Genomic DNA, 14,902 nt, shown 5'->3' with positions numbered 1-14,902 from the left:
ATTCAGTAGCAAAACAAACAAACAAACAAACACCACATTTATGCATTGGAAACATGTCTTAAGATTTATGTTGCTGTTCCTTCTTTACTGATATTTATACCCGTACAACTCTTACACAGTTCTGTAGCACTTAAATGATTCCTGTGGTAAGGATACGTTGTCATAACTGCTACTGGGTCTAGGTCTCTGAGTTTTCTTATACCCTTAGGTTTGAACAAAAGAGTGACAAGACCATATGATTAAAGTCAACTCCAAGTATGTCTTGGAAACTACCAATAAATACTACACAACCCTCACTGAGAGAAAAGAGTTGATTATCTATTATTACTAATACAGTCACACTATTTTAAAACTAAACATCTGGAACATTAACCTTTTGAAACATTTGCCACTTATTCCTTGAAGTGAAGAAAGCATTTAGGCAGGTGCCCTTTACACCTTGCACCTCTTCAAGGTAAATTTTTCTTTCCAGCAGTCTTTCTTGTTTGTTTGTTTGTTTTAAATGATAGACATATGATCTAGATTACAATGCTTGGTGAATAAAGGAATCTTAGCCTGTGAGGTTCCAGATCTCACTGCATTCCTCATGACCCCATCTCTGTGCCTCAGCAGACCACCTTTAAATCCTTCTGATGTCCAAACCTGAACCTGCTCCCCCAGATCAGTTTCCTAGTATTTAGAAGAGGTCAGATAATGGCATCACACTGAGGCTCTCATTGTTTTCCAGATTTTCTGCAAAATCTGCATCTGGATCTAAATCCTCTTTCTTGATTGCATTTCTGATAATCTTCATAAGACTAGTGTCACAATAACATCACAATCAAGTACTAAGGTTTTCAGACTGTTCTAGGCAGTTCCAAATCCATCACATACATTCTTCAGGTAACACTGGATGGTTATGACCTCAAATACTGGCATTATCTCAGAATCCTTGGACCTTTAAATGTATGAACTTCTCGTTTTACCTTTCTTTCACTTATTCCTGCCCGAATGAAAAACAATAAATAAATAAAATGAGGCTGAAGGATGAAGTTTTTCTCATTTTGGTTAAGCAGTGCCAACATGGCACGTACTGGTGACCAGGACTGACTTCATCTATTGTACAGCTGATACTCTTAATCATTAACTCTGATTAGCCAGCATAAATGGAGAAATGATACACATCCCACTTATGCCTCAAACTATCTGTCTAGGGCATGATATATATATAGGAGGAAATATTTCATCACTGGTAAATGACCTTGCTGTTTCCTCAATAACTGTTTCCCTCTCAAGAAAAAAGGACAAACCACCCTTTTCCTGTATGCCACTTTTCATTACCATCTTCACAAATTGCTTTCAATAACTAAAGTTTGATTTTCCTCACCTGACCTTTGCTGTTTCAGGCAATATAGTGGAAATGTTGTTCAAATGCATATCATTATTTGGAAAAAAAAAAAATAATAATAATAATAATAAATCTCCAGGGCCCTGAATCCCACATTACTCTTCATAAGGACATGAAACACACATCAGGAGTTATACTCTTTGTGAATTAATGGAGGCATCTCCAAATCCTCTGTTCACCACCACAAAGATAGTCTACATCTACGCTGTCAACAAATACACGTTAGACAGCAAACTCAATATGTTGAGGTTGTAAACGCAAGGAAGAAGGTGCTGGTGTTAAGTCATTCCACTTATGCATATGTATTTGCCTTAATAATTACATTATTCCAGATTATTTTTCCCTGTGCAATGAAAACTGGTTTTGGGATGATTTGAGGCTGTATAATAGATGATATAAAAACTGTTTTATTTTTGTAAATCAAAGGTATTAAAAGCTGTGCTGGAACTTACTAAATCAATAAAACAAGCAAAGAAAAGGAGCAGCAGTTTAATTCTGCACAGAAATGGATTCTATCCGTGTCTGTACTCCAGGAACAAACCACTGAACATCTGAACGTATCTTTATACATTTGAACACATAAAATGCTACATAATTTATAGGGAATGTTCTTCACATAATACTTCATTAAGATGTGAAACCCTTGCTGTGGGATAGTATGAATGCTAAAAATTTGCATTTTTTCAAAGACCAATTGAACAAATGCATGGAAGAAAAATCCACTGGAACTATTAAATACAAAGACAATACATCTGTCTTGGAAAGCTGCTGTAAATTGCTGGAAGCTGTAGAACTAAATTCAAGGATATATTACTTACTATACGCTTGCTTTGCTGTTTAATCTTACTAAGACCAGCTTTTAGCCTTTAACTTCCAGACCCTGCTGGAGAAGAATACTGGGCTAGAGGGACATTCATTCTGACCCAGAAGAGGAGTTCCTATTTTTTTCAGATGAACAGTGAGAAATGAACTCCTTACAGTCTTCTGTTGGAAACACCAACTCAGTGGACACTTCTCACCATAATCTAACTGTGCTTTAGTTAGCATTTGTGAACCGATATTAACACCCTTCCTCAGTTACAGAAGTACTGTGAAAATATACTCATTAACGTTGTGAAGTAGTCAAATACTATAGTCACAAACAGCACTGAAAAGCCCAGGAGAAAAATGAATCATTCTTTTTCTAGAGAAGTGTTTGAATAGTGTTCAGTAAATAAGACTCATGGCTAAACATTGAATAGTAAGGATAAAAAATATTGAATTAACTACTCATTCAGTGAGCATAGTCTATCCTGGGCTGCAACTGAGGTAAGGCCTTGTGGAAAAAAAGAGTACATGGTTGTGTAATTGTATGTAATACCCCCATTCAGAGGGACAAATAAAAACTGCACAGACAACCTTGTTTTTACAATTAACAACATCAGAATGATTGAATTTCTACATGCTTTTAGTAATGTAGAACTTTCTTGACTCTGAAAAAGCAGACTAAAACTGAAATTCCACCATGTGGTGTCACCTTGACAAAGCTTTAACAGATGATTTAAGATCTCTATATCCAACAGCTTCTTCCACTTAAACTAATGGAGCGATTGATGGCAGTTTGCTAACTTCTACCTATTTTATTGTTAAAAGAGAATAAGACAGTTTGCAAATATATTTCACAATTATTTGTTATAGCAGGGAAATATGGAAATATCAGGCTTTGAATGAAAACTGTATTTCATTTGATATACATTGTCTCTTTATCCTGCTGAATATAACTCCTCTTTGCTCTGTTCCTTGTATCTTGACTCCTAAACTTGCCTCTTCCACTTCTCACCAGTGCTAATCTCCACAGTCAACCAGTCTCAATCCTTATACCCATTTCTTTTATGAAACATTTCTAGCATTCAACCTCCCAACCCCCTTTTTTTTTTTTTTTAGTACAACCTGCTTACCCGAACACTCCAAACCAAGTCTCTCTCTCTCTCTACCTATCTACTAGGCACATCTCCACCCAGAACACATGCCTTTTCCATGTTTTTGCAGACTCCATTTTCTGCTTATTACATGACTATTAGGCTTTCCAAATCAAGACTTACATAGTCTACATAAAAGTAAAAACAGAAGGAATAGAATTCACCACTGTGACAGACAAACAACAGATTTATAACATATACTATAAAACACATGCTTTATTTCTGTATTCAACATATTTGGTCCTGCAAAAATGTACTCGTGCACATTATGTGAGAAGAGCCCTAACAGATCATTAGACCACTTGGTTATGCAAGATACTGCTCTGCAATAAATGTGCACAAAACAGGAAGAAGAGTGATTGCAAATTACTTATGAACATAATCTGACAAATTAGCTATACAGATGACAAGGAGGATATGGAAGTGGATAAATAATTACTTGAGAAAATTTAAAACTAAAAATAAGTGTAAATTATGTGGGTTTTTTTAGGATACCTTACCAATGACTTAATTGAGATTCTGGGGTCAAACTGCTAATACTAATATGCTGGGGTTTTTAATCTGCAAAAATAACCTAGATACACAGATTCACTACTTGTATCTAGTGGCATCTAAAAGTGACTGGATAAGTCAGTAAGTAAACATGGAAGACCTTATACTCACAGTTAAGTCTCAGAACTGTCAGTAACACACTGGAAAGTTACTTCACAAAGGTTTGAAATTCAGGCAACATGTAGATGGCAAATATCTATTCAAGCAGATATTCCCAATTCTCATTTGTAAGATTTATTTTTATTTTATTTCATTATTTAATATATTAATATTAACATAATATATTAAATAATAATGAATATGCTATGTACGATATAATACATTAATAACTAATATATCAATATTGATATATATAATAATATTTAATATATTTAATAATATATTTTAGTTTATAAGATTTATTTTGCCTTCTCTAAAAGTCAAGTCTTTACAGGATACTTTACTGGAACACTATAAATACTGTACAACTTAAAACTGTTTCAGCACTTCTCTGAGATACAAAGTGATAGGAAAGAAACAATCCCACACCAATCACATCATTCTTACAAGAGAAAAAAAGGTATTAATGAGCAAACTCAAAGAGTAAATACAATGCAGATGGTTTTTGTAGTGACTAATGTGATGGGAGAAAAAAATAAATAACAAATGTCTATCTCAAGCATAAGAGAGTAAGTAGAACAGGAATAGCTTAGACAAAGCAAAATTGGTCCCACACTAGGAAAGAGATTCTAAATGATCCACTAGTGAACTCAAAATTCTTCCACCAAATCACTGAATGCAGCCAGTGAGGAAATTCATTCTTCCTAATACACCACTTTTCTAATTCCAGGCTCCTTTCTCTCAAAAGTGTAGGAAGAATACAGACAATTCTTAAAAGAATTAAAGATGCAGTGGGATGGTGTTGTGAATTTCACTGCCATTGAGTATTCAGATTCCAAAAGCAAGGAAAAGGGCTTACAGCAACAGTGTGCAAGGGTAATTTTAGGTCAACAAATCGTGATACTTTGGACCTGGTATGTTACACAGGCTGTGATATGATATGACAGAAAAATTAAGGCTCACAAGGACCATCTACTCTCTCAAAGTAAGGCTAACTAGGTAAGGTTGTCCCAGAACTTCTTGAGCTTGGATTTCTCCAGGGACAGAGAATCCACAAAACTCAATGAACAACCTTCCCCAGGATTTGATGACCCACTTATTTAAAAAGTTAATCCTACTTTTCTAGTCCAACTAGAATTTCATATGTGGCAGCTGCTTTCTGTTGCTTCTTGTCCTGCCACTACACACATCCAAGAATTCCAGCCCACCTTCTCACCCTTCCACTTGGTAGGTGAAGGCAGCACTGGCAGCACTAAGATCACCCATTAGCCTTCTCAACTTCACACAGGACAACTGGAATTCTCTCAGCCTCTCATTGCGCATAATGGGCACCAGCCCACAGTAGTCTTGCCAGTCCTCTGCTGCTTATCTTTTTCATCCGGAGAATCCACATACTCCACCACCTATGGGACTATACCTGAATATGGGGGATAACTTCCTTCATCTTGCCACCTACACCCTACCTAGCACAGCCTATATGTGTTTGGTTGGCCTTGGCTGTGAGGGCACGCTGCTGACTCATGTTCAACTTCTTGTTCGCTATCACCTACAGATCCTTTCCTGTAATGTTGCTTTCTGTACACTTGGTCCCTGGCCTATACGGGAGCAAGAGGTTATTCACTTCTAGCTGCAGGACTTGTCACTGGCTTTAGCTCAACTTCATGAGGCTCCAATCAGCCCATTTCTCTAACCTGCCCAAGTACCTCAGGAGCAGGTCATCTCATGATGCCCTCCATTATGGTATTATCTACAAACCTGCATTGCAATCAATTTTTGGCCCTTAAATCCTGAGGAAAATCTGTAGTAGACACCAGAAGTGAGAGTTTGCACTGTTGATCACAACCCTGCAAGCCATTAAGTCCAGCCAACTTTCCAACCATCTTATTATCCTCTTATTCAGTCCACAGCTCACTGTTTGGTCTGAGACTGCTCCAAAGTCCAGTTAAACAACATTCATGGTGTTTCCCTCATCTACAGAGGCAGTCAGCTCATTGTAGAGAGCAATTAAGGTTGATCAGGCACAATCTGAGTTTGGTAAATCCATGCTGGCTGTTTCCAGTCACCTTGTCCTTCATGTGCCTGGAAATGGTTTCCATGACGTTAGTTATGCTCTATAATTTTCTGTAGAAGAGAGATTAGGCTGATGTGCCCAGAGTCTCTTTCTTGCCCTTTCTGAAGAAGGCCATGACATTTTCCTTTTCCAGTTTTCAGAAACTTTGTATGTTTGACCTTTCAGTAGCCTCACAGCAACATTGGTCAACCCCCTTGGACATAACACATCTGGGACAACACATTCCCTTGAATTTAAGTGTTATTCTGGCCTTCCGCTTCGATGTTTCTTTGACACACAAACTTTGCTGCTAAGCTCAAGAACTTGGAAAGTCAAACTTTACCACCAAAAAACAAGACAGAAAAGGGAGTGAGTGCTTTGCCTTTTCTCTGTCTTTCGTCATTAGGTCTGCTGCCCTACTGAGCAGTTGGTCCACTTTTCTTTTGCTGCCAATGTATTCGATTTTGCCCTGTCCATCCCTCACTAGTTTCAACTCTTGCTAAGCTTTTTCTAGTTCCATCCCTACACACTCGGTGCATCTGTAACAAACCTTTTTAAGTATCTTTCATGTATGCCTAACTTCAACCATCTAGCACTTGATTCTGCCCTTGGATCATGTAATCCTTCAATTTTCTCTGTTACCTAATGCCTACTACTATGTACAAATTTATCCAAATCAGCTATAAAATATGGAGAGAAATTCTGTGTTGTTATTAGTTTTGTGGGTGTTTTTTGTTTTGTTTTGTTTTTCAATTTAGCAATTTAAGTGGTCATACATTCCACATATACCTTCTATTAGAATTGCCCTTTTTCTGTTCTTCACTGAAATGTTTTACCCACAAAAATATTTAAATCAGGGATGTGGTCCAGTTTGAAATAAAATCACTCTATATCCACTTTGGGGTGAACTAAATCTGCTCCCTAACTATATTGACTTGATCTCCATTAGCTATAACTGGAACTTGGACACCTACCACAGACATCAGCACCTATAGAAACATATCTACCATTGGATGTTTTAAACAGGAAGCACTCAAGATGTCATTTCTTCTTTCTTTAGAAAATGTATGTGCACTAGATCAGAAACTGTAAAATTATTTTAATAAAAGCACAACCTCATGGAATTAAATCTCTCAGAACCTCTTATATTAGATAGACATACATTATTAGAAATTCATAGATGTTAAATTAGGTACAGAAGAGTTGTTATATCACTTCTCAAATGCAAAATGAACACATTGAAACTACTGTCATCAGGAAAAAAGTAATTAAAAAGTAATAAAAGTCTTCACATAAAGGCTATGAAGTTCAAATAAAATGTATTCCCTACTTCCCAAAAGGGGAAGAAAAGGATTTTCCATGTACATGAAAATGTCATATCAGTAGGCAGGAATTAACACCACTCATTATGTCTTACGCATTTAACATAAGAAGATGTCAAAATATTTTATCTTGAAGTAATAAAAATGATTAGGATGTGTACTCTGATTGGAAGTGGCCAACAGAAAAATCCCATAGCAGAAGGGAATTCTACAGCTGTGGAACTTGTGTATATGCCATTTCCCCAGCCAAGCAGGCCAACCTTGCTGGAGGAAAGGGAGTGAAACTGTTCTCTGAACAATATTGTCTCTTAGGGATTATATACCCGTAGCATGAATTAAAACAGTTTATAGAATGCTTCAGCTAGTGCTATTGTCAGGGCAATAAAAAATGGCCTATATAGCTATAAGGAGAAGAGAATTTAGCTGTAGAATTTTTAAAACATGGATATGTTCTTCTTGGTCACCAGTGCAGTTACTGTAAAATGATTGTCCTAAAAGCATCTGCATTTGCTCATCATAACATTTCCAACCTTGACAAGTCACAAGATAGCAGACCTTTCAGATTACATCATTCTTCGTTGTTCTATTTCATTTATTTCCCCTCTTAGTTCTCGTAACACACCACCACTTAAAATTAGTAAAGTCATTTAAAAATGTATAATGCAGCATTCATTCTATTGAATCACCTACATTCTATTGAATCATCTACTAACATCATCGATGAGGGAGAAGAGGGAAAACAAGATGGGGTGCAAAATACATTTTTATGGTCCACCAAATATTTAGACATTCACCACCTCCTCAAGAATTGTTTTAGTAATATTCTTTTTAGATACTTCAGCTTTTTTTTCTCCTTCCAACCCCCCAATTTCTCCTTAAACTGTTTGTAAATTTTTTCTTATTAGTCTTCCCTGGCCCCATCGTAAACTCCATCAGTCTTCCCAGCACTACTACATCCTATATCATTCTCTCTATGGGCAGATATGACCACAGTAGATTTTACAGTATATCTACAGTTCTCAATCTTATGTATTTATTTATTTTTTACATTTGGTCCAACAGTTTTTAGAAAATCAGTAGAACGTAAACTTTAACAGCACTCAGGAAATAAGATGTGAAATGAAAAGTGAGAACTTTATGCACAGAGATTGACTAGAGAGCTGTGAATCCAGGGTCATGTTGAGCTCTAAGTGAAACTTCATCACATAAACTTTGTGAATTGACTTGCCCTTAACAATAAGATTTCTACCAGATGTCCTGAAAACTGTCCATATTGCTATCTTTACTTATTGTAAATATTTCAAACTGGTGAAGAAATTTCAGGAATTTTGTAGGTAAAGCTTTGTCTGAACTTTGATTGAAAACATTTATTAGAAATAAGAATAAAAATAAGTCTAAAAAATGTAGAAAATAACAAAATTAAGGTTACATTATAGCAGAAGCCTGTACATTTGAAGGGGAACCATGCAGAATCAAGGCAGCAATCAACTATCATTGAACACCATATACTGAACACCACAAATTAAGCGCTGTAGTGGTCATTAATTTGCATTTCATACTGAAAGACAAAAGGAAGAAAAAATGAAACCTGTCTCCAAAAGACTTGAATTTCTTACTTTGACAGGACAAAGAAGGTAATTTGGGAATCTGGAAATGCTGGTTTGTGCTTGGTACAACAGTACAAAAACTAGTATGTATTAATAAAAAGAAGTGTAACTAAAATTAGAAATAAGCATAGACTAAATGAATGCCCCATTGACCTATATGTAACAAATACTTGTCAGTTTGCTATCAGCACTGGTAACCTGGAATAAATACCTTTTGACATAGAAGCAAGACTAAAACTGAACTCAGAAGTATGTGAGCCCAGGAACCTGCTACAGCAAGCCTCATATAATAGAATCTCTATAAAATCAACCAAAGAATTTTTTTTCTCTTCCTTCAAACGATGTTATTTGCAATGAAGAACAGAACTAGCGCCTCTATTTTTGTTGATAAGGGATCCTTTTGTTATTTAAATTAAAATGTGAAAAAGGCTGTTAATCTTTTAACTAAAGCTTTGTGAAATATTTTAATTTTAACATACTTTTTTCTCTACAAGCTGTTCTTAAGTGTGATCTGATTTGTCACAGGAAGTTGAGTGAATCGCAGGGCTCTGCACAAGGATAGAAGTAGATTCGTGTGGTTCTCAGCATGCACCAGGGCCATCAGGCTAAACCGTGGCTTTGCTGTGAGCAAGACACTGCTCTGAGAAACAGATGAGGAAACAGATTGTGACTCGCAGACTGACAATCTGCTTGCTGGGTTTCTTATACTTTAGAGAAGAAATATCTTGGGCCAGGCATATATGTGGCGTATCTGCACTAAGTAAGGATGAGCAAAGAATGGAGCCATTCCCCGCCGCCGCCTGCCAAGTGGAGAAGGGGAAAAAACAGCTCCATGCGGGCTGCTCCGCCCGCCCATGCTGTGTAATGGCAGGAGCCAACAAAGAGCAAAAATGGGCCAACTCACCCTTCCCTACTGCTTCATGCCAGTTCACATAGTAATTCATAATCTGTCCCTTATTCCTGCAAAACATCCAAAGCTCCTTTAAAATGCAGAGTTTAAAAAGACTACACGTTAGTATTTAATCAAGAACTAACCATTTTTATTTAGGCTATAACATACTAGTTGGGCAAAAAGGATTGTGCGTGACTGCATATGGCAAAATGATATAAGGTCTCTGAGATCTATGAAAACTTTAAAGTTGTTTCTTTGTTTGTTTGTTTTTTTACCAAAACACTTGGAAAGAAACTAAGCCTCTCTCTACCTAGTACTGAAAAGCCTGTTGGTCAATAAAACAGCATTATGTGTATGTGTATAATCAAAGACAGAAAAAAAAAATAGTTTTGTTAGAAACACTTTAATACTTTTACTTAATGTATTAAGTCAATTTGTGTACATTTAATGTCTTGTGATACTGAATGACAGATTGTTAGAGGGACAAAAATCAAAAATTCCTCCTATTTATTTTCAATCAAATCCCTAAAAAACTTTTTTTTGAAGAAGAATTTTGAAACATAGTTAATATATTAATCCTGCGATTCCACTTCCTGGAATTGTCCTGAGGAAAGAGAGAAAAGAAAATTACCTTACTTTTTGGCCTTATAAACTCTGAACAGTTTCTGAGGTGTCTCAAATATCCTTGTTTCATAGCTAAAGAACAGATCCCAGCCCTGCACTACTGAGCTGATTTGGAAACTGTAGCCCACACAGAGGTGTGTAATGCAACCTCAGATGTCCTAGAGTGGAATCTAGCTGCATCTCCAAAGGGCACGATTCTTCGTTAAGTCCATCAGTCCGTGCAGATGACTCAGAAACCCACGCGCATCCAAAGCAAGTGCAACCAAACAGGTAGGTTTAAGCAACTAAATAACTCTGTCATCTGTTCCCTGAGGATTATACTTGAAGTACTATGCTACCATGCCTTATGTTAACTTTTGCATCTGAGGAATTTACCCTCACTGTGCAATCTTTACATTCCAGAGCAAAGAACGAAGATTGAGATAAGGGGCCACAAACTGACCTGGGGCCTAGCAGCACATCTCCTGAGGTGCAGGAAGCTATACCATCCACACAGTCAAACACAACAGGTTTGTTGTCATTCCTTCAGACAAACTAATTAGGGCATGAAGTCTTACACAGCAGCCATTATAGATATCTGTGTGCCTATGACCTCTTAATTAAGCATATACCATTTTTATGCACTTTGCATGTACTGTGATTAAAGCATGTGTTAAGTCCTCACACGAACTCATTCTTATACCTGGATGTGTGCTTAACTAGCCTTGCTGAACTGTGCTGTTTCCTGAACTGCCATAATTTAGTATAATGATTTTTAAGTTAGAAGCCTGCCCTTTAAACATCAGATAATTTACTACACAATTAGCATCAATGAATATGTTCAACTATAAAATAACCATGCAGAGGCTTGCCCTGTTTTTCCCTCAAGTGCCATAAAAGGTGCTGAGTCAGAAAAAAAGTTATAAAAATGTAAATAGAAGATCAGAGTTCAGGTAGTTTGTTCCTCGTTTCAGATAACAATCAATGTGCATCTGTCAATTCATGAATATTAAATTTCATTCAGAAGGTACATAATTCCTGCAAAGCAAATTTCCACAAAGAAAGGCACAAGGCCATGGAAGGTTCAGCCACATCAACTGAGTTTTGTTCTTAGAAGAAAGGGAAGATAACTGCTACTTAGACCAACACATCAGGAACAGTGTTTGTCCACTTGCATGCTGCAAGACTTGAACTCTCGCAGTCTAATGCTAGGAACAGCATTGCCAGAAGGAGAAACAAACAGTAATGTGTGCCTTTCTGGGGCACCATTTTAGGAACTCAGTGACAACTATGGTGAAATGCTAGAAGACACTGTCAAACACAATATCTCCTAAAGAGTCTACAAAAAAGAAGAAAAATATGTCCCTATATTTTTTGCCTATCACTTTCTCTTCATTATAACTTTCAAAAGCACTTCTGCAAAAGCAGTTTTCAGTCTATAAACCGTATGCAAAAAAAAACACAAGCATAGCTACTTTTAAAGCTACTGCAATCTGTTTTCTATTAAAAAATCTTCAGATCTCCCCCCATCCTCAAGTTCTAACTTTTATATTGTGCTCCTCTAAAACTTGTTATTTTCAGTAAGCACTGTGTTCCTAAAGAGGATCTAGGTGTTAGTACAACTTCCTTTCAATACCTTGTTTCCATGTATCCTGTACCAAGACACAATCCTACCTCTTTGACTTAATCTTGCATGTCATTCTGGACCTAATCTACGGTTACTGGCATCAGCTCAGTCATATAACTTCTCCAACAAAGGTACACTAAAATACCTAGCACATATAACTCTTTCTGGAAAGCATGTTCAATAGCTATATAGTAGCTTCTTCTTTGAGCATTTCTGGTGAAGTCAATGAAATTGTTAAGATTCCCTCTAAACAGCAAATGTTTACACACCTAACCACTACTGACTTCTTTTTAAATGTATGGAATCAGCTTCTTTGAGATAGGAAACATTTTAGCAACTGTGTGCTAAATATTTGCTTTTGATTTTTGAAGTTATGTTTACAGAAGCCATAAAAATCCTTTATACCACTACAAAGAAACAGCATAAATAAAACAGTGCGTGTTTTACTTTACTCCTTTTTAAGTTGAGTGCCCTTCCAGAAAAAAAAAATACAGTTGAGTTTACAATGTGAAATGCCTCGATTCTGCGTGGCATACGATTAGTACCATGACACATCTGTATATACAAAACACATGGTTAATGGGTTCTGTATACACAAAGTAAAACACTTGTTTAATAAAAAGTGAAAAACACAAGCAAAGACGTTTCCTCTGGATATACAGAACTTGTGATATGCAACATGAAAGTAGCAGTGCAAGAACATAGCACAGGTGCTAGCCCTGAAGAAACTCACTACACAAATCACGCGGTAGAACTGGATTATAAATGGCTAATCACTGTACTAAAGTGAACTTCCCTCTGTTATTACCAAAAATGGTCATCACATTTTTAAAAAGCCTTATATTTTAAGTTAAACCAATTATCTGGCATATCCCCTGCTAAGCACCATATGCAACTACAGCACAAAAAGCAATTGCACACTGTGTTTTGATTTTGGTCAATGGGCTAGTAATTAAACAATAGTTCAATAAGTAATTGAACTGGAGCACCACAGAAGTTTGGTAAACTGTGAATATGTGGACTGTTGTTGTTTACAGCACTAAAAACATCCTCAAAATAAAAAGGCTTTATAATAGAATTTGTGCAACTATAATCTGGACAGTTACACGAAATATCCTCTGATTGGGAATACTGAAATAATATAAATATAGTGATTAGGATGTACTGGCAATAGAATCAAAAATGCATTTGTATTTAAGCAGTTTCCATTTCTCCAGGCCTTTTCCTCCTTTCACAAATAAATAAATAACTAGACTTAACAATCGATTCAAGTTCTAGGTCAACAGTGTGTCTGTTCATTTTGTCGTCTCCTGCTACAGCTAGCGTAGTATTCACCACTAGCACTGGGCTGCGTGCTGCAGACCTTCTCTCTGAATACTGCCAAATGTCATAAATGCCTGAGATCACGCTCTTGGGAGCGTGATGAAACTTCGCACCAGAGCCATGCTGTAAATTGTCTGAGACATGACACGGTTCAAGTTAAGTCCTTCCACCAGCACGGCCAGTAACCCAGTTTCACTCCGCTAAATCCAGGTACCTTGAAAGTAATCCTGCTATTACCTAACCTGCTCCCTAAGTTTTACGCCCCTGTCTGGCTCGATGATCTCTCAGAGGGAAGATTCCCCGTCTTTGTTGTGTAGGCTCATTACTATGGCATGCCTAATTTCTTCTGCAAGTGAGGGTAGCAGCTACGGGTGAGGGGGGAAGAAGCTACGGCTTTCCACACCGAATTCTCCACACGCAACGCCTTTTCTGTGATTAACCCGTGGTTAAAAGTAGTGATTTGGAGATGAAATACCAAAGGCGAGCGGTTAATACACCGTGCATGTTAGCCCGGCCATAGACATACAAGTTCTGCACCGCCGCTGGTAACAGAATGAACAAGTACCTCACTGACGCATTGAAGGCAAGAAATTCAGAACCGCCGTGTTAATAAAATGCCTGCCTGCGACTTTAAACACAGACACTCTCGTACTCGGCTGGAGAGTGAACCATTTATTGTCACTGCCAGGATACAGGGGTGGGAATGGAGATGAGAGGGGCGATGGTGATGGTGAGGAAGAGGAGGTGAATACCCCAGCGCCTGACGGGGAATGGTGCCCCTACCTCAGCAAGCTGGATAAGGGAATAGCTCCAGATCCACTGCCCAGGATCCCTCCTTTCCTCCCAGACAGGAGTTTCTCCACCAGAGCCACATTCCCCGTGCGAGCAGCCTCCAGCAGCTCCTGGTCCTTGCCCATGGCCAGGGACCGGGGGCGGCCCCCGCTCTCCACAGCGCGGCTCCGCTCCCCCCACAGCCCTGCCTCGGCGCGGCGCGGAGATTCCTGCAGTCCCCTCCACACCAGCGGGAGCAGCGGCGGGAGGGAGGGAGGGAGAGAAGGAGAAGGAGGAGGAGGAGGAGAATCACCTCCTCCCGCTTTCACTGGATCGCTCCTGGGTGGAGTGCGGGAGGGAAGGAGGGAGGGGGGCGGCTCTTCATCCGCCTCGCTCCCTCCCCGGGCACCCCGGCCTGCAGGGGCAGCCTCGGCCCCCCGCAACCGAGGCGGGCCGGGGTGCGGTGGTGCGGGTGGGGGGGGGGGGGCAGCGCCCTGACGGGGGGCGGCGGGGCGGGCCGGGGGGGGCGGTTGCTGGGGAGACGCTCCCGGGGGCTGCTCCCTCCCGCCCCGCCCTCCGCCCGCCCCGCCCCACGGCAGGCTCCGGCCGCTGGCAGCCGTTAGGGCTGCGCCGCCATCGGGCCCGGGAGGGGAGGGGAGGGATGGAGCGGGGAGAGGGCCGGGGTCCGTCAGCCGCAGGGGTGCCCCCGGG

The 14,902-nt window shown here is 39.0% G+C and overlaps 1 protein-coding gene across 6 annotated transcripts in view; it reads right to left on the bottom strand.

The window, feature by feature from the left end:
* ANKS1B (ankyrin repeat and sterile alpha motif domain containing 1B) overlaps nt 1–14,692 on the bottom strand; it is a 439,567-nt gene extending 424,875 nt beyond the window's left edge. For 2 of the 6 annotated variants that reach the window (XM_038180684.2, XM_027452496.3), the window contains exon 1: nt 14,204–14,663. In XM_038180684.2, the coding sequence (XP_038036612.1) occupies nt 14,204–14,337 (134 nt within the window). In that variant the 5' untranslated portion in view covers nt 14,338–14,663. Of the gene's footprint in view, nt 1–14,203 lie in introns of all 6 variants that reach the window. The other 4 variants (XM_038180703.2, XM_038180699.2, XM_038180701.2 and 1 more) reach the window with 4 other exon arrangements.
* Nucleotides 14,693–14,902: the final 210 nt, after the last annotated feature.

Source organism: Anas platyrhynchos, chromosome 1 (assembly GCF_047663525.1).
Source record: "Anas platyrhynchos isolate ZD024472 breed Pekin duck chromosome 1, IASCAAS_PekinDuck_T2T, whole genome shotgun sequence".
Classification (NCBI taxonomy): Eukaryota; Metazoa; Chordata; class Aves; order Anseriformes; family Anatidae; genus Anas; species Anas platyrhynchos.
Note: the sequence above shows the minus strand (reverse complement) of the source record. Positions and strands in the feature narration are given on the sequence as shown.